Source organism: Saimiri boliviensis, chromosome X, assembly GCF_048565385.1.
Source record: "Saimiri boliviensis isolate mSaiBol1 chromosome X, mSaiBol1.pri, whole genome shotgun sequence".
Taxonomy (NCBI): Eukaryota; Metazoa; Chordata; class Mammalia; order Primates; family Cebidae; genus Saimiri; species Saimiri boliviensis.
In genome coordinates, this window is record NC_133470.1 from 57,806,052 (window position 1) to 57,831,654 (window position 25,603).

At 52.5% G+C, this 25,603-nt stretch overlaps 1 protein-coding gene across 9 annotated transcripts in view; it reads left to right on the forward strand.

Moving 5' to 3' along the window:
• Nucleotides 1-20,993, forward strand: part of STARD8 (StAR related lipid transfer domain containing 8) — a 77,147-nt gene extending 56,154 nt beyond the window's left edge. For 3 of the 9 annotated variants that reach the window (XM_074392241.1, XM_010330883.3, XM_003943059.3), the window contains 13 exons: nucleotides 7,876-7,947; nucleotides 10,268-10,349; nucleotides 11,315-11,378; nucleotides 12,160-13,559; nucleotides 14,493-14,666; nucleotides 15,531-15,690; nucleotides 16,185-16,383; nucleotides 16,802-17,012; nucleotides 17,313-17,427; nucleotides 17,681-17,905; nucleotides 18,833-19,050; nucleotides 19,151-19,327; nucleotides 19,510-20,993. In XM_074392241.1, the coding sequence (XP_074248342.1) occupies nucleotides 7,876-7,947; nucleotides 10,268-10,349; nucleotides 11,315-11,378; nucleotides 12,160-13,559; nucleotides 14,493-14,666; nucleotides 15,531-15,690; nucleotides 16,185-16,383; nucleotides 16,802-17,012; nucleotides 17,313-17,427; nucleotides 17,681-17,905; nucleotides 18,833-19,050; nucleotides 19,151-19,327; nucleotides 19,510-19,627 (3,215 nt within the window). In that variant the 3' untranslated portion in view covers nucleotides 19,628-20,993. Of the gene's footprint in view, nucleotides 1-7,875; nucleotides 7,948-10,267; nucleotides 10,350-11,314; nucleotides 11,379-12,159; nucleotides 13,560-14,432; nucleotides 14,667-15,530; nucleotides 15,691-16,184; nucleotides 16,384-16,801; nucleotides 17,013-17,312; nucleotides 17,428-17,680; nucleotides 17,906-18,832; nucleotides 19,051-19,150; nucleotides 19,328-19,509 lie in introns of all 9 variants that reach the window. The other 6 variants (XM_074392240.1, XM_010330882.3, XM_010330886.3 and 3 more) reach the window with 3 other exon arrangements.
• Nucleotides 20,994-25,603: the final 4,610 nt, after the last annotated feature.

Here is a 25,603-nt window from a genome sequence, read left to right on the forward strand (position 1 = left end):
ACCGCTCATTGAAACACCTGTCTCTTTCCTGGGCACCATGACCTTGTCAGAGCACCTGGGACTGGGTTAGGGGCAAGAAAACTAATGAAGCAACTGCAGCAGAGCAGGTGGCAGCTTTGACCTTCCCTGTCATAGGGAAACCTGGGGCCAGGCAGGAATGCCAGCTGTGTGCTTTGGTCCTGCCTATCAAGCTAAAGCCCAGGAGCCCACAGGCTGGGCTGCCTCTGGACCCAAATTCTTCAGCAGCCCTAGTGGGCCTGAGGTCTGGTTTCACTTCAGGGTCCTCGTGACTATCCCTCATTTACAGCTGCACACAGGAACTCAGGCCACTGCTTCACGGAGGGGAGTGGGGAACCACCGTTGGGGGTTTCTTGTGTAACTTCCATTTTTAAATAAAATGCCAAACCAGAACGGCCACCTCTTCCTGGCCACTCCTGCAAGGTGTCCACAGTGTGCAAAGGCTAGGGACCGCCACTGAATGTGACACCCATTCTTCCCTTCAGCCCCCAGGACATTCTGGGGGGAGGGTGAGCTGCCCAGAGCAGCCTGAGGCCCCAGGTAAGGCAGAGGCCAACCCTCAGGGTCTCACACTTCAGATCTGGAGTCAACCTTTCTTTGTCTGGGGCCTGGTATCATATATGATGTTTAGCAGCATTCCTGGCCTCTACCGAGTAGATGCTAGTAGCATTCCCCCCCTCGACCCCTTCAGCTGACATGACCAAAAGTGTCTCCAGACATTGCCAAATGTCTCCTGGGGGAAAAATTGTCCCTGATTGAAAATCCCTGCGGTAGAGGCGGGAAGTTTTTTTCTGGGGTATGCAATGTTGATAGGGATGTTATATAGAAAGTAGAACCACACACCTGAACCTACCACTGGCCAGCCAAAAGATTCGGTGGCTTGTTTTTCCTGCCACCCTGTCCTAGGGGCCCCTCCTGGGCTGTTTGCTTTGCTGGTGCCTCATTTGTGACAGGGAGGCTCCAGAAGTGTTGCTCGCATGGGCCCGGAACTTGGCATCCAGCTGTAGCCCCCGCCGAGACTGAGGCTGGCATCTGAACAGGTGCAGCAGGGCCGTGAGCTCTGTCCGGTGACCTAACAAGCCAGAGGCCAGCCAGGGTCCAGCACTGCCAAGCTAGGCTGGTGAAATACAGTGGCCCTTCCTGCAGTGCCCCTCCTGTGAGGTTTGGAATGTGGGATGAGAGCTATTTTGGTCCTGTCTCCTTTCCTCCTTGTGCCTCCCTCTGTAAGAATCAAGTTAGAGTTGTGATCCCAGTGAAGAGCAGCAGGAGCAGAGAGAGGCGCCAGTGTACTGGACTGCCCCACAGATAGAGCATTGCAGACCCCCTTGCATGTCTGCTCCAAGGTCAGGAGACAAAGTCTTGGTGGCCCTGGAATCCCTGACAACTCTTAGTGCAGGTCCTTATGAAAGTCCCTCTCCCATTGTCCCCCAGGGAGAGAGGTAGCATAGCCAGCCATTGCAGCACTTCTGCTAGGGACACTGCCAACCTAGAGGGTAGTTTTGTGCAAATTCAAATGGAACAGCGCCCCTGAGGGATGCAGTCCTGTGCCAGGGCTCAAGGCTTGGTGGGCACGCTTCTTTTGGCCGGGGTCCCTTAGTGTTTCCTTAAGGGAGGGCAAAAGGAGCTGCTCAGAGCAGTCGGGGCCACATGCTGAGGGTGGTAGCTTCTGAGATACAAGCCTTCTGGAAAAAGGCCAACACCTTCTCCTTGAGGCCTTCTCTAGATTTGGAGAGTGGGCGAAGGAAATGGTCCTTGTAGCAACCAAAAGGAATGATCTGACAAGCGGTTTGCTGGGGCCCAGCATTTCTGAGCAGCAGTAGCAGGGCCTACAGTGGTCAGTGACCCCCTGCCTGTCTCCCAGCCCTGCCCTGAGGGACCAAGCCTCACAGAACCTGCCTTGGGAACTGTGTTTGTCACATACACAGTGGCATCCCGGGTCTTTCTCCGCTGCTTAGGACCCTGGCTTTTCCCGCTGTACTCAGTGAAGGTGGGAGAGACCAACATGGAGAGCAGACCCTGTTTTGGAGGCCCCCACCCTCCGGTGAGGGCCACGGAGGAGATGCTTTTCCAAATAGGAAGCTAAGTCAGGTAAAGGAGGCCACCACATGTTTAAAGTCACCTTAGGGAGCAGGTCAGCTAACTGAATGACCTTCAGAGACACCCACCACCTGCCTTCCCCCAGCTATCATAGGCATTCACATTAATGCTGGTCACTCTCTCCTGCTCCAGCACTCAGGCCAAGAGAGAACATGAGTAGAACAGGCCTGTGACTGGCCTCTGGGTAGAATTTTCCAGGGACCTATACCTGTGGCTTTTTAACAGGCCTTTTCTGCTTAGGGCCATGGTCTTTATCTCCAGCTGTACTTGAGAAGCACCAGGAGAGCTCTCAAAAACAAGCAAACAAAAATGAACTCTATCCCCAAAGACTCTAATTTAACTAGTCATGGGTGGAGCCCATTAGGAAAAGCTCCCCAGGAGAGTCTCATGTGCAGCCAGATTTTGAGAGGTGAAGGAGGAATGGCATGGGACACTCAAGAGCTCCAGCAGTAATAAAGGATGCTTTCCTCTAGGTCCCTGTGACATCCATCCATTGCTTGTCTTGAGTCCTGTGTCTTCCTGCCTGGTCCCATGCCTGAGCTGGTTTTTATGGTTGGGTATGAGTAGGCTGAACCCAGGGCCGGGGCAGCTATCTTATAACCCACTGAGTGACCAGAAGGTACAAGGACTCGGGTTGCCTAGTAGTGGTGTGAAGAGGGGGTACCCAGCCCGCGAGTGGGGTTAGTGACACTGGCTGGCTGAGGCCTTACTTCCTGTAGTCTAGATGCCTGCTGCATTCTCTCTTCCTCCTGGCTCTTTTCTCTCACCTTTTTGCAACTGGTACACAATCTGAACTGTGTCTTAAAGACTAGATGGGTACAAAGCTCAGCTCATCTTAGCGAAAATAGCCTTCGTTAATGATAACTTTTATATAGACACTTTCAAAACCAGCAAAAGCCTGATCAGAGCTATAAGGTAACCACAGCGGTAGACGGTAAAGTCATTAGTCCCCACTGTATACATTTGGAAACTGAAGCCTAGGGAATTACACGAGTGGCCTCAGATGACTTAGTGGCAAGCATGGAAGCCGGCTTGATTAGAAAAAAGCTTTTTTTTTTTTCCAACTTAGTGACCATCTTTGGGCATTACTGCATCTCCCAGTGAGAAATGTTGCTGCCCCTTTCCTGGGTGCATAAGCCCTACCCTGAGTGTTTCTCAAGACCAGAAGGGCTGCTTTTTTCCTGGTTGCATCCTTCTCAGCCTGGAAGACTGCTCTGTGCTGTCTCTGGCACGTGGCCTGTGTAAGTGTGGGTGTAGATACCGTCAGCGACCTCGGAAAACATGTGCCACTGCTCAGGCTTTCCTTCTTTGATGCTCCCTCCAGGAGACCTGCGGGTTTGGCTATGAGGCCTGATTGGACTCTGGAGCTTTCTAGTATGCCCTCTCCCCTGACTCTCTCCCATCCTGGATCAGCTGGGCTTCTCCCCCAGGGAGAATCTGAGCTTAAGTCTCAGTGGAATCCAGTTTGTGCCGGCTGATTGCTGTTACTGACCTATCCCGGCACATCACCTTAGCTTTGGCCAGAGCATGTACCGCCTGCAGAATGTAGCCATCAAAAGTGATGACAGCCATGCCTTGGAATCTGCACATCTGGATACAGAGGTAGGGCAAGGGGCCACAGACATTCGTACCTCACACACCTCAGCCTCCCCAGTGTCACTCTCCCCGCCGGATACATAAGCCATTCTTCAGTCTGGGCCACCTGGGCTCCAGCTCCAGGTGAATTAAGTCTACTGGGGTGGGGGTGGGGGTGGGGGTGGGGGTGGGGGTGGGGTCGCTCTTGGCCTCAGCCTGGGCAGGCTGAGAAGAGTGGGAGGGACAAGGCAGAGCATCTCAGTTCAGCCCTTAATCACCAAGACATATGTCCCTGACTGCTCCATCTGGGAGGGAGCCTTGGGGCCTCCCAGCCCTCCATGAGATGGTATATTATGGGGAGCCAATGTCCCTGACATCCTGTTTGGTAATAACCCATTACATTCTCTAGATTCCTGCTGAGGAGGGCTGGTGGGGAATTCGGTCTGTAGCCCTGCTCCAGACTCCTTTGCTCCTTTGTCTTTGGAGCAACTGTAACCTCTTTGAAACTTCTGCCTCCTAACCTCACTTCCCCCGGCCATTTGGCTGCAATTCTGACAGTAGTCTGGGCGAAGCAATTGTCTGGACCCACAAGGGAATGCAGCAGCTGGGCTTCTTTCTCTAGTTTCCTCTTTTTCTTTGGGACCCTTCAGAGTCAGAGCTGGGGTGGAACACATTTGTTGTGTGGTTGGCATTATGTGCCAGGGGCTTTTACTTTCTCCAGTATTTTATTTAATGCCCTCAGTAGCTATACGATGTGGATGCTAGCTGGGTGTGGTGGCTCACACCTGTAATCCCAGGACTTTGGTAGGCTGAGACAGGAAGACAGTAGGATCACTGGAGGCCAGGAAATGGAGACCAGCCTGGGCAATATAGTGAGACCCCATTTCTACAAAAAAAATAAAAAGAAAATCAGCCAGGTGTGGTGTGGTGCATGTTATTATAGTTGTAGCGTGCACCACACCACACCTCAAGAGGCTGAGTTGGGAGGAGTGCACAAACCCAGGAGTTTGAGCCTGCAGTGAGCTGTGACAGCACTACTGCACTTCAGCTTGGGTGATACAGTGACCCCAAAGAAAACCCCGTAAACATGAAAAATAAACAACATAAACATTGAAAAAAAGATGTGGATACAATGGCTCCTATTTTATTGAGGAGGAGATGGAAACCTAGAGAGCTTATACAACCTGCCCAAAGTCAAAGAGCTAGTGATTGACGGCACCAGGATTTGAACCCTGGCTTGTGACTCCACTAGACCAGAAGGAACTGAAAAACAGCCTGGGGGTTCGGGTTGGTTCCTTTGAGTCTGAGCTCCTTGCTTGGCTGGCATGAGGGCAGGTGGGATAATGCAATGGCAAAGAACGCTGAATATGGAGTGAAAAGATGAGGGTTACAGTCTCAGCTGTGACACTTTTCTCTGCATGAGCTTGGAAAAGTCTCTTGGGCCTCAGTAGGCCTCATACTATAACTTTTCAAAAATACCAATTGGGAGAGTGGCACCACAGATCAATTAAGTCAGCCTTCTGGGGAGGGGCCCCGAACACTGGTATTTTTTTAAAAAAACACTTCCTAGCTGATTCTCATGTGCATTCAGGGGTGAGAATCACTGAGCTATGTGATTTAGACCAGGGCTTCTCAAACTTTAGTGTGTTTGCCTAAGGGTCTTGTTAAATGTATTGGTTCTGGGTGTGGGGCTTGGGATTCTGCTTGTCTAACAAGCTCCCGCGTGATATTGATGCTGCTAGTCTGGGACTACACTTTGAGTAGCAAGGGGCTACAGGGCTCTAGGTAGTCATGAAATAACTTGGCCCTGACCTGAGTGAGATGGTCCCCTTCTGCCACCCCCAGCTAGGGCAAATGCCTAGCATCAGGGGTGGGAAGTGCATCTCTCCTTTCCTCTCCAGTAGCCATGAGTAACAGGGTTGCAGTGGGATTTTAAGGGTGTGTTCCTAGCATGCAGGTCTACCCTAGAGATTTGCTCCCCTTCCTCAGGTGGCCACACTTGTGACCCTTTAGGGGCCACTGTCCGCTCCTGTGCCCGCCTCTCTAGAAGTCCTAACCTGGTCCATCTTCTGGCACCTCCCTTTTGTCCTAATAACAGGAAAACAGAGCTGGCTGTCACGATGGGTGCTGAGATGGGGAAAGGGTTTCATCCCAGGGGTGTGACAGGAACAGGGATAGGGAAGTGGCTGTGGAAGCCAGCTCAGCTGTCCTAGCAGCAGAACCATATTCCTTAAAGGCTCCCTTTGGGCTGGTCTTACATGAGCTGTGCAGTCCCTTTGGGCTGGTCTTATATCACCCAGACTACCCAGATCCTGGCCTGGAGCACGGAATCCTTTTTCACGCTTGCATTGCCCCCTGCCAGACAGGTGGAGGTACTGCCAGCAGGGCTCTGTCAGACACTTGCCAGGCCTCCCATCAGAGGTCCTGGCGATTCCTAGATCTCTATCTTAGGTTAGGAAGTTGCAGTAACATAAAACATACATGTGTGCACACACACACAGGGAGAGAAAGAGATGACAGAGAGTGAAAGTGAGAAAGCAAGCGCGAGAGAGAGGCAGAGAGAGAGAGAGGCAGAGAGAGAGGTGGGTGCATGTACAGACTGAGGTGCCTGTGGGTATGTTCAGGTGCACGGTCCCACAGTGATCCTCATTGAGTCATAGCCATGAGCAAATTTGGCTACAGCTACATGTAGAGACAGATGCTGGGGTGGGCACTGACCTGTTGCATGCACTCACAGAAATGCACAGGTGGTCATCCTTGCCCTTACCCCTGTTTGCCCCCAAAACCCGCAGGGGCTCCAGGAGCTGCAGAGCCCTCTCTTCTTCCCCTCAAATCCTCATCAGTGTGTGACCCTCGGCTTTTAAAGGAGCCCATTACTTTTTCTGACTGACTTCTAACTTCCCCCACACTTCCCTCCCCGTCTACTTACCCAACATCTCTGAAATACTGTTTTATACTTCTTATCTGTCTAGCTGATAGGATTTCATCCTGGGTTTCCTTGTGAGTGAGCACTGGGAAGAGAGAGCTCTTCCGGTCTTGGAAAAACCTCACCAGCCTCCTTAGAGTCCTCTGGTCAGGGAGGCCAGGTGAGACTGTGGCCACAGGTGCCAAGGAAGTGGAGGACGTGTTGGGGGCAGGACTCCATGGCCAGATCAGCTCTGCTAAAGCCAGCTGACTTCCCCCGCCAACCCTGCGATACCAGGTCCCGTGGTCCCAGCCCCACTCGTCTTCGCACCACCTAGGTGGGAAGCGAATAGCTGCCAGTGCAGGGCTTTGCTGCTGGTATTCGGTCCACCCTGACTAGGAGCGCCTCCTCTGTGGCTTCAGTCTAGCTGCACATCACTGTTGGTGCTGGCAGGGGTGCCCAGCTCCATGCCAGAACTCCCAGAGCAGAGGCAACAGGCTGACCTAGCCATGGCCCCCTGAGACTCTGACAGGCCAGCACTGTCTTCATGACACTCAGCACTGCACTATGCCACAAATAGGCCACAAGAGCTGGGGCAGTACTGGGAAGCTCCCTCAGGAGGAAGGAATGGAATGGGGGTAGGGGAGCTGCAGTCTGACTCAGCTGGGATTCCAACCCTGGCACTGCTGCTTTGTCCACTGTGAGACCATAGGCTGAGCCTGTTTGTATGTCTGTAAAATGGGGATAGCAAAGCCATCACTGGTTATCGTGTGTGTAAAATGAGATTCGGCTGTCAAAGTGCTGAAGAACGTTAGATCCGATGATGAGAAAGAAAGATAGTTACGGCTGAACATTCCTATTTCCTGCCTCGACTAGGGTGGCCTACCCAGGGCCTTGGAAGCAGGTAGCTTCCTCAGAAAGGCTCAGGGGTGGAGGACACAGCTGTGGCTTATCCCAGCAGGCCTCCTTGACCCCCAGTTTATCCTGGTTCCTGGGCAGAGGGTGGGAGACTGGGAGGGGTTTGGAACAGGCAGAAATGAGGCTGAAGAAAGCCAGGGCCAGGATGCCCAGAGAGTAGGGCTTGGGGAGCAGAGGGCCTCCTAGCTGGCTATGACATGGAGCAAACATGCCAGGCCCTCTGGCCTTCTCTTGCCATTGCTGGATCACCAGAATGAGACATGCGTGCCTACTGGGAGTGGGCAGCATACACCTAGAACCCTGGCGTCAGCACGCTCCTAACCCCATTTCCCTGCCTGTTTCTTTCCCTTGTTCTGTTTTAGAAGCCGAGGCCAAAAGAGCGTGTGAGTGGCTTCGAGCAACAGGATTTCCTCAGTATGTGCAGCTTTTTGAAGGTAAGGCCACTAACTTGTTCCCTCTCCCCCATTCCAAAGCTCTCCTTACTCCTCAATTTTCCTTCCGTTAAATGGAGCAAGTCAGAGTCTCTAACTACACACAAGCAGTGTCTCCTAACCCTGCTCCGATTTTTTTCAGGGACTTTGCTTCTGCAGTTTGTACCTTTCTCTCCTGCATCGTCTCTCTACGGGATTGCTCTCACCACTGCCACAACTCTGCTGTTGCTGATGCCTTTTAAGTGCCTTGTCTTAACCAGGGTCACCATGTGGTACCACTCCTGAGGACGCCATGTAGGTACACGTGGTGTGAAGAATGCCACCTGGAGTTGTACACCCTGGTAGCCCAGCCGTGACCTCACTTGCCCCACAGTGATGGCCTCATTTCTCTGTTTTTCTTCATTGCTCTTCATTTTTGTGTTTTTCTAGAGTTCTTCACAGTTGCTGCTTCCCTTCCCCTTTTCCTCCCACACCCCTGCTGCACCCTGACTTCACCTCCACTTCGCCTGGTCAACTTGCCTGGTCAATTCACCAGTGACCTCCACGTGGTCACATTCAGCGGCCACTTCCCAGTCCTCGTCTTGCTCCATCTCTCAGCAGCATGTGGTGCCACTGGCCACTCCTTCCTTTGGCTTCTGGAACACCCCTCTCTCCTGGCTGCCTCTCTGGCTGTCGTTCTGTCTTCTTAGCTGACTCTGTTTCCTCTAACTGATATGCAAAGATCAGGATATCCCAGGGCTCTGTCCAGGACCGTCTTCTCTCAACATTTCTTTCTCATGAGATCTTTGTCTAAGTACCATCCATATTCTGATGAATTCCAAATGTCCAGACCTCATTCCCAAGCTCCAGATTCATCTATTCACAGCTGCCAGTTAAGTCTCTACTCAGATGTCTGACGGGCATCTCAGATTAAACAGGTCTAAAAACCGACTCCTGATGGTACCACCACCTACCCACTTGCTCAAGCCCCATACCTAGGAGTCATCCTTAATATAATTCTTCATTGTCCCCATCTCCTATTTCTAACCCCTCAGCAAGACCTTTTTTCCCTCCAGAATGTATCCTGAATCAGTCCACTTCTTATTCTCTCCACTGCCACAGTCTGGGGTGACCCAGTGTTGTGGCTCACCTGGGCTAGTTCACTAGCCTCCTGTGCTCTTGTACTCTCATTTCTACACTGCAGCCGAAGGGCTCCTCTTGGCCATAGGTCTGACTGTCACCCCTGCTCCAAACCCTCCGATGGCCTCCCAGCACAATCAGAATGAAATATACTAGATGCTCTGCTCTGGCCTGCCAGGCTGCACTCGCCAACTTCCGTTGATTCTCTTACCTTTGCTCAAAGGGCTCCTCTCTACCTACACTTGCTCACACCAAACTCTTTCCCACTTCAGAGTCTTGATGCTGCTGTTCCTCCTGGCTGGAACTCTCTTTGCAGTTTCCTCGCACAGCTGGCTGCTGCTTATCTTTCAGGACTCAGCTCGGATGTCACTGCTTCAGATAGCTCTCTGCTAACCTCTTTGCAAGCAGCCCCCACCCCTACCAGCCTCCCTTTACACTCTCACGCTGGCTGATGTCTTCTATGACATTTGTAACTACACCATCTTGGTTTTAAGTACTGTTGCATATCTGTTTCCTTTAAGAGTGTAAATCCATGGATGCAGGAAGCATTTTTGTTGTGTTCACTCTTGCTGTATGATTTGCTCAAGTGCCTGGCACAAAGTCGATGCTCAATTAGATACTCATTAGTTGAATGAGTAAAGGAACAAATGGGCTTGCTTCACCAGTAAGGTAGAGAGCTGTGAGACATCTCAGATTCTCTCTCCTATTTTCCCCAACTCCTTTCTTTCCCCTCCCTAAGTTCCAGGGAGTGGGCTCCTACTGCTGTGGGCCACAGGAGGATGCAAGGTATTGTTTGGCTACTGGGCTATCCTGTGAGTTCTATCCTTGCTCCCACCCTACTCCCCCGAGTTCACCTTGCACCAAGGAGAAGTTTCCCTGCCTGATCAGCCGAGGATTCAAGGGCAATGGGGGAGCCCATACTGGGTTCTTGGCAGCCACCCAGTGTCTTGGGCCCGCTACCCCCATGGACCTGCCTCACTGACTGGAGGGATTCTTGGGTCCAGCTCAGCCTTCTAGGCCTCTCCCCGACCTTTCCCCTGAACTCGTGGGGCACCCTCCTTTATTCCTGGCTTTTTTCTTTCTGCTTTGCCTCTTGTCTTCCTGCTCCCCCTTTTTCTTGGCCTTTCCCTTCCAGCTCAAGGGCAGTTGAGGCTGAGTTTGTGATCTACCACTGGACTCATCTTTACTTCTCTCTGCCACACAGAAGGTTCGTTTCCCCTGGATATTGGCTCTGTGAAGAAAAACCACGTTTTTCTGGACGAGGACTCTTTGGGGGCCCTGTGTAGGTAGGTGGGCTGAGGGCCAAGCCTGGGAAGCAAATGGCCCAGCTTGGGGCTTCCTTGTGGAGAAAAAAACATCCCTTGTACCCTCTAATAGAGGAGGAGCCCAGCTTAGAGCTCATCTTCTGCGGTCACATTGTTTATTCTGTTCTTCGTGTTTGTGACACCCTTACCCACCCAGTCACTCCAGCTAGAAAGCCAAGATCTGGCCTTGTTTCTTTTCTCCTAAAGTTATATCCCCCAAATATTCATCTGCTTTCTACTGACACCAGCTTGGCCCTTGTTTGAAGCCAAACCATGGCTTCTGCTTAGATTGATCACAAGGCTTCAGCCTAACTGGCTTTAGTCTTGATAGCTCTCCTCTCCCCCTTCCCTCACCCCACTCCCAGATCCATCCAGATACACCAGCGTCAGCATTGTCAAAGCTCCAAATGGTTGTTCTTTCTGCTTAAAATTTGTCACTGCCTAAAGATAAAAATGCAAAGACTTTTTAGCATACCACCCAAAGCCTTTTGCAAGCTGGCTCATTAGCCTTAGTGCCACTGGTCTCATGCCCATACCGGTCTGTTTGCTGACTGTGTACCTGCAGGGTCCTGTGTAAGCTTGGGATAAGAGTCCCTGTTTCTCTCATTGTCAAAATCCCATTTGTGCCCTTCAGGAAGCCTTCTCTGACTGCATCCCTCCTTCATGGAAGTTGCTTGTCTTTCCCTGTGTTTGTCTGCTGTGCCTTCTGTCTGTTCTGCCATTGAACATGTCCCATTTCTGTAGGGTTTATTTCCACTTTCTTTGTAAGCTCCTGGAGGGCAGAGGCCATAATCTTCCCAGCATTGTGTCTGGTGCTTAAACTTTCACGAACACTGGAGCTTGCAAGAAGTTTTGATGGCTTGGGCATGGAAGTGGTGGGCGCATCTTAGGCTCTGCCAGGCTTTGGGGATTGGGACACTTGGGTGGACACTGCCGTTTTGTTGCAGGAGGCTAATGACCTTGAACAGTTGTGCCTCGATGAAATTGGAGGTTCATTTTCAAAGCAAGCAGGTGAGTCATGGCAAGCGTGGGGTCTGTGGCACCATAAGGAAACCCTGGGCACATGTAAACCATTTGTAAAACTAGCTCCAGTATCCCAGGAGTCTGAGATGTCCAGAGCAGTCCCTTTCCCCAGCTAGCAGTAGAGATGGAGGAGATCTATGACACCATTCTCTCCTGGTAACGAGCTTCCTTGCCTTTTTTTTTTTTTTTTTTTTTCGGGGACTACAGAGGCCTGTAGTCACGTGGGGCAGGCAAGTTACCGAAGCCCTGGGCTGTGAGACAGGAGGCCCATGGGGCCTGATCTCAGCTCTACCACTGGTTGCTGAGTGACCTCAGGGAAACCCCTTCCCTTCTGGGCCTCAGTTTCTCCATTCTGCAAAGAAGGAGATGAACTAGAACATCTCAAATACCCTCCAGCTCTGTGTTCTGTGATTCTAACCCAAGACTACAGCCTAGAGCTTGGGAAGATCTGTCACTGACTTAATGCATATCATTGACCTTGGGCGAATGGCTTCTGGTTTGTAGGTTTGTTTCCCTGTCTGTAAAATTGGAAGGGGGGTTAGATTAATTAGTTGAGCATTACCGTTACCATACATCTGGGCTCTGTCTGTGACTCCTGGCTTCCTCTGACACTCCCAGAGCTAGCTCCCCCCACCTAGGCCATGTTCTCAGTCAGAAAGCAGGGCCCTTCGCCTCATAGTCTCCCAGGATTTTGGAAGCAGAGAGTAAAGTACAAGCAAGGACTTGTGGCCTGGGCTTCTCTGACCTGACCCTGCCATGCCTTTCCCAGAATGAAGACTCGGAAGAGGAAGAGCAGTGTACCATCAGTAGCCACTGGGCCTTCCAACAGGAAAGTAAGCAGTGGTCTCCTGTGGGATCCTCTGATCTGTTGGCCCCACCGAGCCCTGGGCTGCTAGTGACCTCAAGCTGTGAGAGCGTTCTCACCGAGCTTAGCGCCACCTCTCTGCCCGTCATCACCGTGAGTCTACCGCTCGAGCCAGCAGACTTGCCCTTGCCAGGCCGTGCCCCTACTGCGAGTGATCGGTCCCTCCTCAGCCCCAGCCAGGGCCAGGAGGGTCCCCAGGACAAAGCCAAGAAGCGCCATCGTAACCGTAGTTTCCTCAAGCACCTTGAATCTCTGAGGCGGAAGGAAAAGAGTGGCAGCCGGCAAGCAGAGCCCGAACGTAGTCCAGCCGCCTCAGAGAAGGCCTCCAAAGCCTCATCTTTCCGCAGTTGCCGTAGCTTCCTCTCAGCTGGATTTTACAGGCCCAAGAACCGGGCTGCCAACTCAGCTGGTGGCAGTGGTGCCGACACTCGGAAGGCCTGGGAGGCCTGGCCTGTGGCCTCGTTCTGTCATCCTCAGCGGACACACCGGGGTGATTGCCTGGTGCATGTGCCGGGGGACCACAAACCAGGAACATTCCCTCGCTCCCTGTCCATCGAGAGCCTGTGTCCTGAGGACGGACACCGCCTGGCAGACTGGCAGCCAGGTAGGCGCTGGGGCTGTGAGGGACGCCGGGGCTCCTGTGGCTCAACGGGCAGCCATGCTAGCACATATGACAACTTGCCTGAGCTGTACCCAGCTGAGCCTGTACTGGTTGGGATCGAGGCTGAAGATGAAGATGATGAGGAGAGTGGGGGCAGCTATGCTCACCTAGATGACATCCTCCAGCACGTGTGGGGGCTACAGCAACGAGTAGAGCTGTGGTCTCGGGCCATGTACCCAGACCTGGGACCTGGACATGAGGAAGAGGAGCAGGTCACTTCATCAATAGAAATAGCCACAGTTGAGGTCAGAGGCCAAGCTGAGGCTCTGGGCCAGATGGAGGTTGTGGCCCACAGAGAGTCCCCAGCCTGGGCGCAGGCTGAAGTCCAACCAGCAGTCCTGGCTCCGGCTCAGGCTCCGGCAGAAGCTGAGCCATTGGCACAGGAAGAGGCTGAGGCCCCAGCCCCGGCTCGGGACAGTGAGCAGGAGGCACATTCAGGCGGGGAACCCACCTCGGCCTCTAGCCTGTCTGTGGAAGAAGGACATTCCATTTCTGACACTGTGGCCTCCTCCAGCGAACTTGACAGTAGTGGGAACTCCGTGAATGAGGCGGAGGCCGAAGGGCCCCTGGCTGGACTCCAGGCATCAATGCCACGTGAACGGCGGGATTCAGGTGTTGGGGCCTCACTTACCAGACCCTGCAGGTGAGAGTTTGCATTGGGATGGGTCAGGGGCAGGGGCCCCTGTTCTCTCTCTGTCTCTGAAGCTGATTTCTTAGTCATGAGACCCAGGGCCAAGGGCCTGGGGGCTGCATTATCTCCTCATAACCAGCTCAGGAGAGAGAGTGCAGGACTTGGGAATCCAGAAAGTTCGGTCCAGAACCTGCCCCTGCTGTGGCCTTGAGAAAATGATGATCTATCTCCTCTTTGGACCTCAGCTTCCTCCTCTGTAAAGTGAGGGACGATGCTAGAGGAGATGGTCTGTGGTCCCCAGCTTTGCCCACTGGGGTTTCTTGAAGCAGCCCCTCCATGATAGTCTTGGAATGGGCAGGGGGGGCTGCACTGCTTGTTGGCCCTAGATGGGCCTGAGCTCTGTGCCAGCCTCCCCAAGAACTTCTTGGCCCTTAGGAAGCTGAATCCAAGCGTTTTCTACCCTGGGGCCTCAGCAGCAGCGCTGAAAGTGTTCCCAGCTCCCTGCATTTTTTTCTCTGGGGAGAAAAATGGGGACCAGAAGAACACACAACATTTTCTTTCTTTTTTTTTTTCCCCGAGACAGAGTCTCACTCTGTCACCCAGGCTGGAGTGCAATGGTGTGATCTCAGCTCACTGCAACCTCCGCCTCCCAGGTTCGAGCGATTCTCTTGCCTCAGCCTCCTGAGTAACTGGGATTACAGGCGCGTGCCACCGCGCCCAGCTAATTTTTGTATTTTTAGTAGAGACGAGGTTTCAACATCTTGGCCAGGCTGGTCTCGAACTCCTGACCTTGTGATCCACCCGCCTCGGCCTCCCAAAGTGCTGAGATTACAGGTGTGAGCCACTGTGCCCGGCCTGAACACACAACTTTTTTCTAACGTTTAGCCAAACCTGCTCCTCTGGGCTTCTCCACCCATCTCACCCCTGCCCTGCGCCCCCCACCAGGAAGCTCCGTTGGCATAGCTTCCAGAACTCCCATCGGCCCAGCCTCAACTCAGAGTCGCTGGAGATCAACCGGCAGTTTGCAGGCCAGATCAACCTCCTGCACAAGGGCTCGCTGCTGCGGCTCACTGCCTTCATGGAGAAGTACACTGTGCCCCACAAGCAGGGCTGGGTCTGGTGAGTGGCTCCTGGGTCATGGAGGGTGGGGAGCTGCTGACTCAGGTCCACGGCCCCGGGCAATATCAGCCCAGAAGGTGGGTGCAGGCAGGCAGACCCCACAGGCCAGGGGAGTGGTGCGATATGCCGGAAGGCTGGAGGGGCTAGGTGAGGCTGGTTATAGGGCAGAGGACCTAAGGTCCTCTAGCTGTATCTTCTCCATCCCAACCTCCATGCTGTAACTAGTGAGATTGTCCTAAAGTGCAGCTCGGTTGTCACTCTCCAGATAAGCACCTTTCTCTGGCTCCCCATTGTCCAGATTCCCTTCCACCATGACTCCTTCCTGTTCCGGTCCTGCTCCATCCTTCTGGCTCTTTAGCCCACCGCTCCTAAGCAGCCCCACCTTACAGATCAGTGGGACCAGTCATCCTTCCGTGAACGTGCTATGCTCTTTTTCCTGCCTCTTTGCCTTTGGTCTTGATGTGCTCTCTGCCTGGAATGCCTTTTCCCCATTTCTCCTCCGGGACAACGCCTTCCTATCCCTCAAGAGCTTGCTGAGTTACCACATCCTCTCTGAAGCCTTCCCTAACCCGCTAGGTACAGTTCCCCTCCCTCAATGGGGCTTTGCCTAAGTTCTTGGCCTCCTACTGGCCATATGAGTTGTCACTGCCTGTTGACACTGTAATCTCCTCGGTCAGACTGAGAGCTCTCTGTGTTCCTCTGTGACTCCTTAGGGCTGGGCCCAAAGCAGGTGCTCAATGAGTGTTGACTCTGGGGCTGTGGTGTGTGCCTTACCCTCCTCACCCTACCTGATCCTTCGAGACTGCGGGCAGAGTCTCCAAACTGTGTTCCCCCTCTCTGATCACTTGTCATTCTCCCAAACAGGTCAATGCCCAAGTTCATGAGGAGGAACAAGACCCCAGACTACCGGGGACAGCACGTATTTGGGGTGCCACCCCTCATCCACCTGCAGCGCACGGGCCAGCCGCTGCCACAGAGCATTCAGCAAGCCATGCGTTATTTGCGCAGCCAGTGCCTGGACCAAGTGAGCCCTCTTAGGGCAGTCTGTTGGGGGAGATGGTGCGGGGGTGGGGTGGTGGTGAGCATTGGGCGGAAGGCTGAGGAGCTGAGGAGGAGAACAGCTCTGGCCTTCCCGCTCACTTGGGCTGGTCCATCAGAGGCCTTTGCTGTTCTCAGGAAGGCCCAGAAAGGATGAAGCTCCTTTCTACTCCAAGGCCCAGCTCTGTGTTACCTTCTTTCTGGCCCAGGCTTTGTAGTCCTGGTCTTCTGGGAGCTGAGTTAGCCTTGACCTACCTTTTCCTACTCGTCTCCACAAAAGCATATTTCTCTTTGGCCCTGAAGCTGTAAAAATCCTTGTATTTGGTTTTGCCATTTGTCTCCCCACCTTGCCCCTCAGGAAGCCTGACGGGCTTTGAAGTCTGGGGTGGCCTACGCTCCCGACACTCCCTCCAGGACTGGCCTCACAGTTTCTCTCCTACTCATACATGCCTTCCTCCCTCCCTCCCCTGCATGGACCAGGTGGGCATCTTCCGCAAGTCCGGGGTCAAGTCCAGGATCCAGAACCTGCGCCAAATGAATGAGACCTCGCCTGACAATGTCTGCTATGAGGGCCAGTCAGCCTACGACGTGGCTGACCTGCTGAAGCAGTATTTCCGGGACCTGCCTGAGCCCATCTTCACCAGCAAGCTCACCACTACTTTCCTGCATATCTACCAGTGTGAGTCACCCACTCATACCCCCAATAACCTGCCCCATTCTCAACCTCCCTGAATCCCAGGCCTTGTGGAAGATAAGCCTGGTGCAGGCAGATGTAGCTGGACCTGTGAGCTGACTGGAACAGTTACTATCTGGAGTTGGAAAGGCCCTTGGAGAGAAACCATTCTGCTCCCAAACCCATTATATAGAAGGGTAGACTGAGGCCCTGAGGGAAGAAAGGGGAACTAACTAAGTTTACACTGTACATTAGTAATAGAGCTAGATCAGGCACCCAAAGGCCTTATAGAATGGACCTTTTTGCTTCCCTCTCACTGCTCACCTTGGGACTGCCATGCCTTTTGCCCCCTTGGAAGCAGGAGGCTTTCTGCTAAGGCCTCTGGGGAAGTAAGGAAAGTTCTTTTTCTATTGCTTCCTCACAGTGCTCCCCAAGGATCAGTGGTTGGCAGCAGCACAAGCTGCTACCTTGCTGCTCCCCGATGAGAACCGAGAGGTGCTGCAGACCCTGCTCTACTTCTTAAGTGACATTGCGTCTGCCAAGGAAAACCAGATGACAGCAGGCAACCTGGCAGTGTGCCTGGCACCCTCCATCTTCCACCTCAACGTTTCTAAGAAGGATAGCCCCTCTCCCAGGTGAAATGGGTCAGGGCATGTCAGGGCCGGGCTGGGTCCGGACACTTCAGGCCCCACTGGACTATTTGGCCTTTGATGGCTGGCGGTGCTGTGTCTCAGCCTCACCACAAGGAGTGAGCCTGACTCCTCAGGGGCTCTGGGCTGGTGGGATGCTGTGGAGCAGGGCCTTCTAAAAGGCAGCAGGTGGTTTTGTGCCCAGGTTTGATAAAGTTGCTTCCTGGCAGCTGGAAGGCAGTGTGTTGGCCATCTTGTCTTGTGCCCTTGTGCCATCTCTCCTCTTACCACCTCCTGCCCATCTAGGATCAAGAGCAAACGCAGCCTGGTTGGCAGGCCTGGCCCTAGGGACCTGAGTGAGAACATGGCAGCCACCCAGGGCCTGTCACACATGATCAGTGACTGCAAGAAACTTTTCCAGGTGAGTAACCCCAGGCCATGGCACCTACTTACCAGACCTGAGAGAACCATCAAGTCTGACCTTGGTGCCCCAAGTCAGGGATAGGACCCAATTTGACACACACCCCTCAAGCTCATACTCTTCCCCCACAAGGTTTCTCATCTACCTTGCTGTGGTAGCTGTACCTCTCCACTGCCTTTAATGTGAACCTGACAGACCCCATGGGGTCTCCTGCTCTCTGGAGCTGCAGCCCAGTGTGTGTGTGCACTCTCAGGTGCCCCAGGATATGGTGCTGCAGCTCTGCAGCTCCTACAGCGCAGCTGAGCTCAGCCCTCCCGGACCAGCCCTGGCTGAGCTGCGTCAGGCCCAAGCTGCGGGGGTGAGCCTGAGCCTCTACATGGAGGAGAGCGTCCAGGACCTGCTGCGTGATGCTGCTGAGCGCTTCAAGGGCTGGATGAGCATGCCAGGGCCCCAGCACACGGAGGTGGCTTGCAGGAAGGTGAGTACCACACCACGAGTGGCTGCTATGGGGCTGGGAGAGCATGATACAGGCAAGGGGAGTCTGGAAACCCGAAGGAGGGAGCCCAGGAGCTGCCCTCCCCGTCTCGCAGTGCCTTGGCCTGATCCTTGGAGAATGTAAGAGAGCCAAGAAAGTACTTTAAGGAATCAAGAACCAAATGAGACCAAGGGAGCTCTCTCAGGAACCACCTGCCAGAATGACCTTCTAAAAGCCCCGTTCCAGACACGACGCTGCTTTGATAGCCTCAACTCCCATCTCTCCCTGCCCCGCAGTCCAGCTGAATCCTTGCATTTGCACCTTCGTGTGGTCCTGCTGCCTGGACTGCCCTGACCCCAAGCATTACATGTCTCGAGCCAACAATGGAATGTGTTACTCCTCCATTTAGCATCGGATGGAGGGGATTTCTCTCTGTTCCCCTCTGGGCACTGGCCACGCTCTTTCTTGGACGTGGACTCTGAGTAAGATTGCAAGCCTGAAGTGTCCTGTGTAAAAAGGGTCATAACAAAACCTCCCGTGTAGGATCAGAGTGAGTGCCTGGCACATACAAAAGGCACTGTACGGGGCAGCTTATGTAGTACATGTGCTACATGGCGAGCTCCTTGATAACCATCTTCCTGTACTTCCAAGCACTATGCCCATCATGGTAGGGCCTGAGAGGCCTCTGAGAATGTGTCCCGTCATCTCTTTATGATGTCTGACAGGCTGAAAAGCAGATATCCAGAAAAGAGAGAGGGAGAGAGGGCCGGGAACATGGGGACACTCTCAGTCTGGCCAGGGTTAGCAGAGGAGCTCTGCAGCCTACCCTATTGAGCCTCAGGCCCTGCAGTTTGAGGCCTGGACTTAGGGCTAGAGTCAGAGTTCACCAGCCCTGACAGCTGCCCCCATCCCCACTCCTGTGGCTCACAGGCACCAGACGGGCACCCCCTGCGGCTATGGAAGGTGTCCACAGAGGTGGCAGCCCCCCCAGCTGTGGTGCTGCATCGTGTTCTCCGGGAGCGGGCCCTCTGGGATGAGGACCTGCTGCGGGCCCAGGTGCTGGAAGCCCTGATGCCGGGTGTGGAGCTGTACCACTATGTCACCGACAGCATGGCACCCCATCCCTGCCGTGACTTCGTGGTGCTTCGGTGAGGGGCCGCAGCTGCCACTTCATTGTGCTTGTGGGGCCGGGGAAGTGGGTGGAAACCAGCACTAGGAATCTGAGCCTATGTGTCCCTTCTCCGACAGGATGTGGCGCTCTGACCTGCCGCGCGGGGGTTGCTTGCTTGTCTCTCAGTCCCTGGATCCTGAGCAACCAGTGCCAGAGACTGGTGTGCGGGCCCTCATGCTCACGTCCCAGTACCTCATGGAGCCTTGTGGTCTGGGCCGCTCTCGGCTCACACACATCTGCCGCGCGGACCTCAGGTACTGGGCCTGGGGTGGCCTGCTCAGTCTTCTTGGCCCTGACCCCTCCCCTGCCTCTGCCCCTACTCTCTGCCTCATGCTATTGATCCCTGAAGCTGGGGACAAGCCTTTTCTTCCTTCTCCCTAGTGAAGGCTCCAGGGAGAAACCCGTCGCTCATGCCTGTTTTCTTCTACTTCCCTAGGGGCCGTTCTCCTGACTGGTACAACAAAGTATTTGGGCACCTGTGTGCCATGGAAGTGGCAAAGATCCGGGACTCCTTCCCCACCCTGCAGGCAGCAGGGCCTGAGACAAAGCTGTGAGCTTTGGGCTGGTCCCAGGGTGCACCACCGAGGCCCTCCCGGGCACCAAAGGAGTGAGGGGGAACCAAGAACAGAGCAGCCCCCTGGATGCTGCTGCCAGGAGCGGAGCCAGGCCCCAGTGGCTCCAGCTGCCTGTCCTGCCCTCTTTCCTAAAGCTCCTCTGCACATAGAGGGGAGAAAAAGAGAATTTAGGCAACTCCACTCCCCCTTCACCCCCACGCTTGTATTCCACTCTCCGAAAAAGAGAAGACAATTGAATGAGGAGCAAGAAGACTTCTGCCACCTGCCACCTGCCCATAAGGCCACCACTTGGCCTGAAGCCACCACAGCTCCCCGCCTATAGGGACAAAGAAGTCAACAGCAGTGTGTGATTCTAGGTCTCTACCAGACTGAGAGGCCAAGACGTCTTGTTTGCTGCAAGGGTGATTTTGAGATGGGACAGGAGGTTCTGGTCCTGCCTTCAGGGTCAACCTTGGCCCTGAGGTGGATTCTTCAGAGGAATTGGACTGGAGTGAATGGGCACAGGGGTGGAGGGCAGGGCAGCCCCAATCACCACGAGCTGTTTCATTTGTGTAAATACGATGCTGGATTTTATGAGGCTGAGTTAAGAGTGGGCACTGACGGGCCCCTAATACACGACATGACGAATTGGCATAGATTGGGATGTGAGGGTGGAGAACCTTCCTTTCTCAAGTCTCAAGATGCCAATGAAACCAGTTTTCACTGACTTGGATTTCACGCTTTATCTACCACCCCATGGGATCCTCTGTAGCCTTTGGCCACGCACAGCCACTGCCCAGGCCAAGCAAAAGCAGAGCGTAGTTAAGAGACAAGGGTCTGTGTCCTTGTCCCTTTTGCCCATGCTAATGGGCTAATATAACAGCCCCTTTCTCAAGTCCTGGCCCCTGGGCCAGCCAGATGGAAGGCCTATCATAGCCAGCTGGAGCTTAAGCCAAACCTGTTCTCTCCCACCGGCCAGCCATCTTTGCTCACATGGAAATTCAAATGCCATTCAAAGGCCACTGGTGCTTTATTTTTCTATCTGCTGAGCAAACTGAAATGGTGTTGGATCCCAACCACCTCTGTAATTTTCAAGCCTATTTTATTTGTACCTGTAAATACTGTACAGCTAATATATATATATATATATATATATATATATATATATGTGTGTTTATATGGATATATATATAGACACATATATATACACACGTATTTGCACAGACACACACATATATCGATTCTCATGAAATATCTCTGGGTGGGGTAATGGTCTGGAAGGCCTGAGGGGCACTTCAGATGAGAATGGAGATGTAGGGAGCCAGGTGCAGCAGGATCCCTCAGATCAATAAAGCATTACCAGAGATGCACTTTAACCGTGTGGCTGTCTTTTTGCTGACAATGGGCTGGGGAATGGGGATGGGGGTTGCAACTGAGGCTTGTGTTAGGGCTCAGAGCATTGAGCATTCACCTCACCCTCTGCTGAGTTTCAGCTTCCTGGGAGCAGGACTTGGGTGAGTCCACAGGAGGAATGGGGAGGGCCTCAGCTCTTCTCTTTGGAGAGGGATTTTCCACCAGGCATGGTTGGGGGGATGCAGGGAGTGGGTGAGTTAGCCAGAACTTGGGCAGAAGATGCAAACCCCATCTCATGACCTGGCCACAAGCATGACCTCAGGCATCCTAGGGAGAGATGAGCCTGGCTAGGTGCCCATTCCTTCCCCTTCTAAATGGCACGAATGAAGAGTGAAGTTGCAGCCCAGGAGGCTTAGGGGGCCCTGTGCCACTCCTAAGCCAACCTAAGAGGTCTGAGTGCTTTAAGGGAGACTCTGGTCTGACTCCATTGACCCCAAAGCCCAGGGGGCTAGAGAGACCCTCTCATCTTGATTTTCCCGAAGGAAGGGGCTTTCCTCTGCCATGTCATGTGGCCATAAAATTTCCAGGTTCCGGAGAGCAGCTAGAGAGAAAGTCCAGGCTTCGGACGTTTGCATCCCTGAAGGGCTGTCAGTAGACTGGGAAGGCAAGCCCTGTTCTCTGGGTACCCCAGCTTCCTCATGGGTCAAAAAAGGCCAGCCATGCCTTGCTACCTGGCTCGGTAAGTGTTCAGGTCGCATCACCCAAGTCTGCACTCCTATCTGGCCTGAACAGTGGGGTGCCTGCCAAGTCCCGCTGCTCTGTCACCTCCTGCCATTCTCTCTTGGATTTAGTTGTCCCTATATACCTTGGCTTTTCTTCACTGTTGCCCCCTGGGGGTCTTGGCTGGCTCTGGAAGGGAGCGAGGTAGAGCAGGGGACCCAGTCGGCCCCTTGCGTTTGGGAAAACTAAGTGCAGGCCCCTCGTGTGTGAGTACGGGCTGGGAGATCACTGGTGGTGCTGGGCTTAAGGGATATCAGTGTGATGCTTTGGCTAGTAGTTCTTGAGGAAGGCATTGGGGCCTTCTGGCCCAAGCACTGGCCACCTTGTCTTGGAAGGAGGCTGGTGGTAGGGTATAGAAGACGGGGCACAGCACTCGGGTGATGGCTGCTAGGATATGGATAAAAAAGAGGGAGGCTCTTGGAGGGGCCAGAGAGTTCCCCAGCCTTGCAGCTCTGGACTCTGCTACCCTGACCCAGTCATCCAGTGTCTGGCAGTCTGGAAGAGGTAGCTCCAAGTAGGAGAGCTTCTGCTGGGCCTTAGCATCCTCCTGTGTAAAGCAGGTCTCCCATCCTTCACTTCTGCCTACTCCATCGTGCCTCTAGATGTAGGAATGAATTTCATGATGAGGCTGCCCAGGCCTCTCATTCTCAACCACAAAGCAAGCACCACCCCTAGCCATTTCTAGCCCTGAGTCTCGTCCCTCTACACACCCTGAGTAGGCTGCATTTCTCTGGTGCCAGAGAATGTGTCTTCAAATTCCCAGCCCCACTACCCATAGTCTCTCCTCTTGTGCTTTCCCTGACCCACTGCCTCAAAGAAACCAGGCCGCAGGGGAATCCTGCATAGAAATCTGACAATCTGCCTGTGAACTTTGATTATTGTTTCCTAGTCTCTAGTGCTCTTTTGCCAGAGTGACTGAGGGTAGATGGTGGTTAGACCCAGGCTCAAATCTAGCTATATCATTTCCTGGCTGTGTGACCTTAAGTGGCACATTTAACATTTCTGATTTCTTTTTCCTCTCAGAAAATAAGGGTAAGAATCATGTGTATCTTGTAAGGTCGTTGTCAAGGCTAAATGAGCCAATAGTTGTGAATGTGGTTGCACAGTGCCTCATGCATAGTAGACATCAAAAGATGGTAGTCCCCCCTGCCCTGTGACTTTCCTGCCAGTCAGACTCCATAGGGAGAACTTGGTCCCCTCACCTGGCATCTCCAGCTCCAAGACGGGGAGGAGCTGGTGGGCTCTTCTCCCATCAGGAGAAAGACGAGCGGCCGGCACCTGCCCATTGTCAGTGAAGAAAATGAGGTAGCAGGTTTTAGTGGAGACTTCATGGGGAGACGGCACCATGCAAGTGGGTTCCAGTGGTGTGGATGGAGGAGAATACACTGGTGTAGGCAAAGATGATGACAATGGCAGCCAGGAGCTTTACACCTATACGTAACAAAGCTTCTGAGCTCCTTGCTCAAGGCCTAGAGGTGTGGAGATGGGTGAAAAAGCACAAGGCAGTCTGGCATGGAAGTACACAGGGGATAGAGTTGGGGCTGTGGAGATCCAGGGAGCCTCAAGAGCTTATGCCCCTCACCCAGTGATGGAGAGGAGTCAGCAGTCAGGGTCATCAACAGGGCACGTAAACAGTAGAACTCAGAGACGGGCATGGGAACTCCACTGCTTGAAGCTGCAGCCAATGGGGAAAAAGTCTCAGAAAGCGGCTTGGGGCTGGCAACCAATGCAATGCTTTCTGGGCAGAGAGTCACTCGTGAGTCTGAATATTAGCTACCCACCAGGTGCCAAGGAGCAACACTTTCCCCTTCATCAAGGGTCAGATAAACTGGTCAGGAAGCTGGCAGCTTTGACACTGCCCATCATGTCCTCATCCTCACTCAAGAAACTGGTAGAATGGAATAGCCCCAGGCAGCTGAACTTGCCCGTGCATCAAGCTGGAGAGGAAAGGAGATGCCATTGTTTCCATGGCACTTGCCTGAGGGGTCATAGCACCAATGGAACAGAATAGAGAAGCAGAAACAAATCCACACACCTGCAATGAACTCATTTTTGACAAAGGTGCCAAGGACATACACTGGGAAAAAGACAGTCTCTTCAATAAATGCTGCTGGGAAAACTGGATTTCCATATGCAGAGTGTATCTCTCTCCATATATAAAAATCAAATCAGAATGGATTAAAGACTTAAATCTAAGGCCTCAAACTATGAAACTACTACAAGAAAACACGGGAAATTCTCCAGGACATTGGTTTGAACAAAGATTTCTTGAGCAATACCCCACAAGCCCGGGTAACCAAAGCAAAAATGGACAAATGGAATCACGTCAAGTTAAAAAGCTTCTGGACAGCAAAGGAAGCAATCAACAAAGTGAAAACCCAACCGACAGAATGGGAGAAAATATTTGCAAACTACCCATATGACAAGGCATTAATAAACACAGTACATAAGGAGCCCAAATAAATCTATAGAAAAAAATGTAATCGAAATGGGCAAAAGATTTGAAGCACATTTCTCAAAGGAAGACAAACAAACAGCAAACAGGCATATGAAAAAGTGCCCAACATCACCGATCATCAGAGAAGTACAAATCAAAACTAGAATGAGATATCATCTCACCCCAATTAAAATGAGTTATATACAAAGAACAGGCGATAACAAATCCTGGTGATGATGTGGAGAAAAGGGAACCCTCGTACACTGTTGGTGATGTAATTAAGGGTAATTAAGTACAACCACCATGGAGAGCAGTTGGGAGGTTCCTCAAAAAACTAAAAATAGAGCTACCATGTGATCCTGCAACCCCCCTGCTAGGTATATATCCAAAAGAAAGGAAATCTGTATGTCAAAGAGATATATGGACTCCCGTGTTTGTGGCAGCACTGTTTACAATAGCTAAGATTTGGAAGCAACCTAAGTGTTCATCAGCAGATGAACAGGTAAAGAAAATGTGGTACAGATACATAATGGAGTACAATTCAGCCGTAAAAACGAATGAAATCCCATCACTTGCAACAACACGGATGGCACTGGAGATCATTACTTTAAGTGAAATAAGCCAGGCACAGAAAGACAAACATTGCATGTTCTCACTTATTTGTGGGATCTTCTCTGGCTGCAAGCTATATCACTACTTAGTCTCTGACTTTAAGGTTCTTACTCTCTGAGATTCTCCTTTCAAGATCTTCCACTGCTCAGACTCTGATGGCTTGTGTTTCATTTTAATAATGCTGTCCATTCCCTTCCTGGAAACTACAGGAATCTCAAACTTAAATTCCTGCAAGAACCAGGCAGTTAGCACAGAGAAACAAAGCATACTGGGTAAAGACTGTGATTGCAGGGTTCATGCTCCAGCTAAAGAGGGCAGCAACTATTCCCTTCTCATCCATTATGGACAGGAGGAAATGTGGGTCCAGATATGGATAGCTACATCTTCTGATTTTTCCAGGGAATCTAGAAATTCATATTTGTTTTTTGTTTTTTAAACAGCGTCTGGCTCTGTCACCCAGGCTAGAGTGCAGTGGTATGATTTCAATTCACTGCAACCTTCACCTCCTGGGCTCAGGTGGTCCTCCCACCTCAGCCTCCTGAGTAGCTAGGACTAAAGTCTTGTATCACCACACCGAGCTAATTTTTGTATTTTTTGTAGAACTAAGGTTTCACTATGTTGGACAGGATAGCCTCGAATTCTTGAGCTCAAGCAATTTTCTCACCTTGACCTCTCCAAGTGCTGGGACTATAGGCATGAACCACCACATTTGCCCAAATCCTGATTTCTATGTGAAATCTACCCTTTTAGAATATTGGTGGCCAGGTATGGTGGCTCACACCTGTAATCTCAGC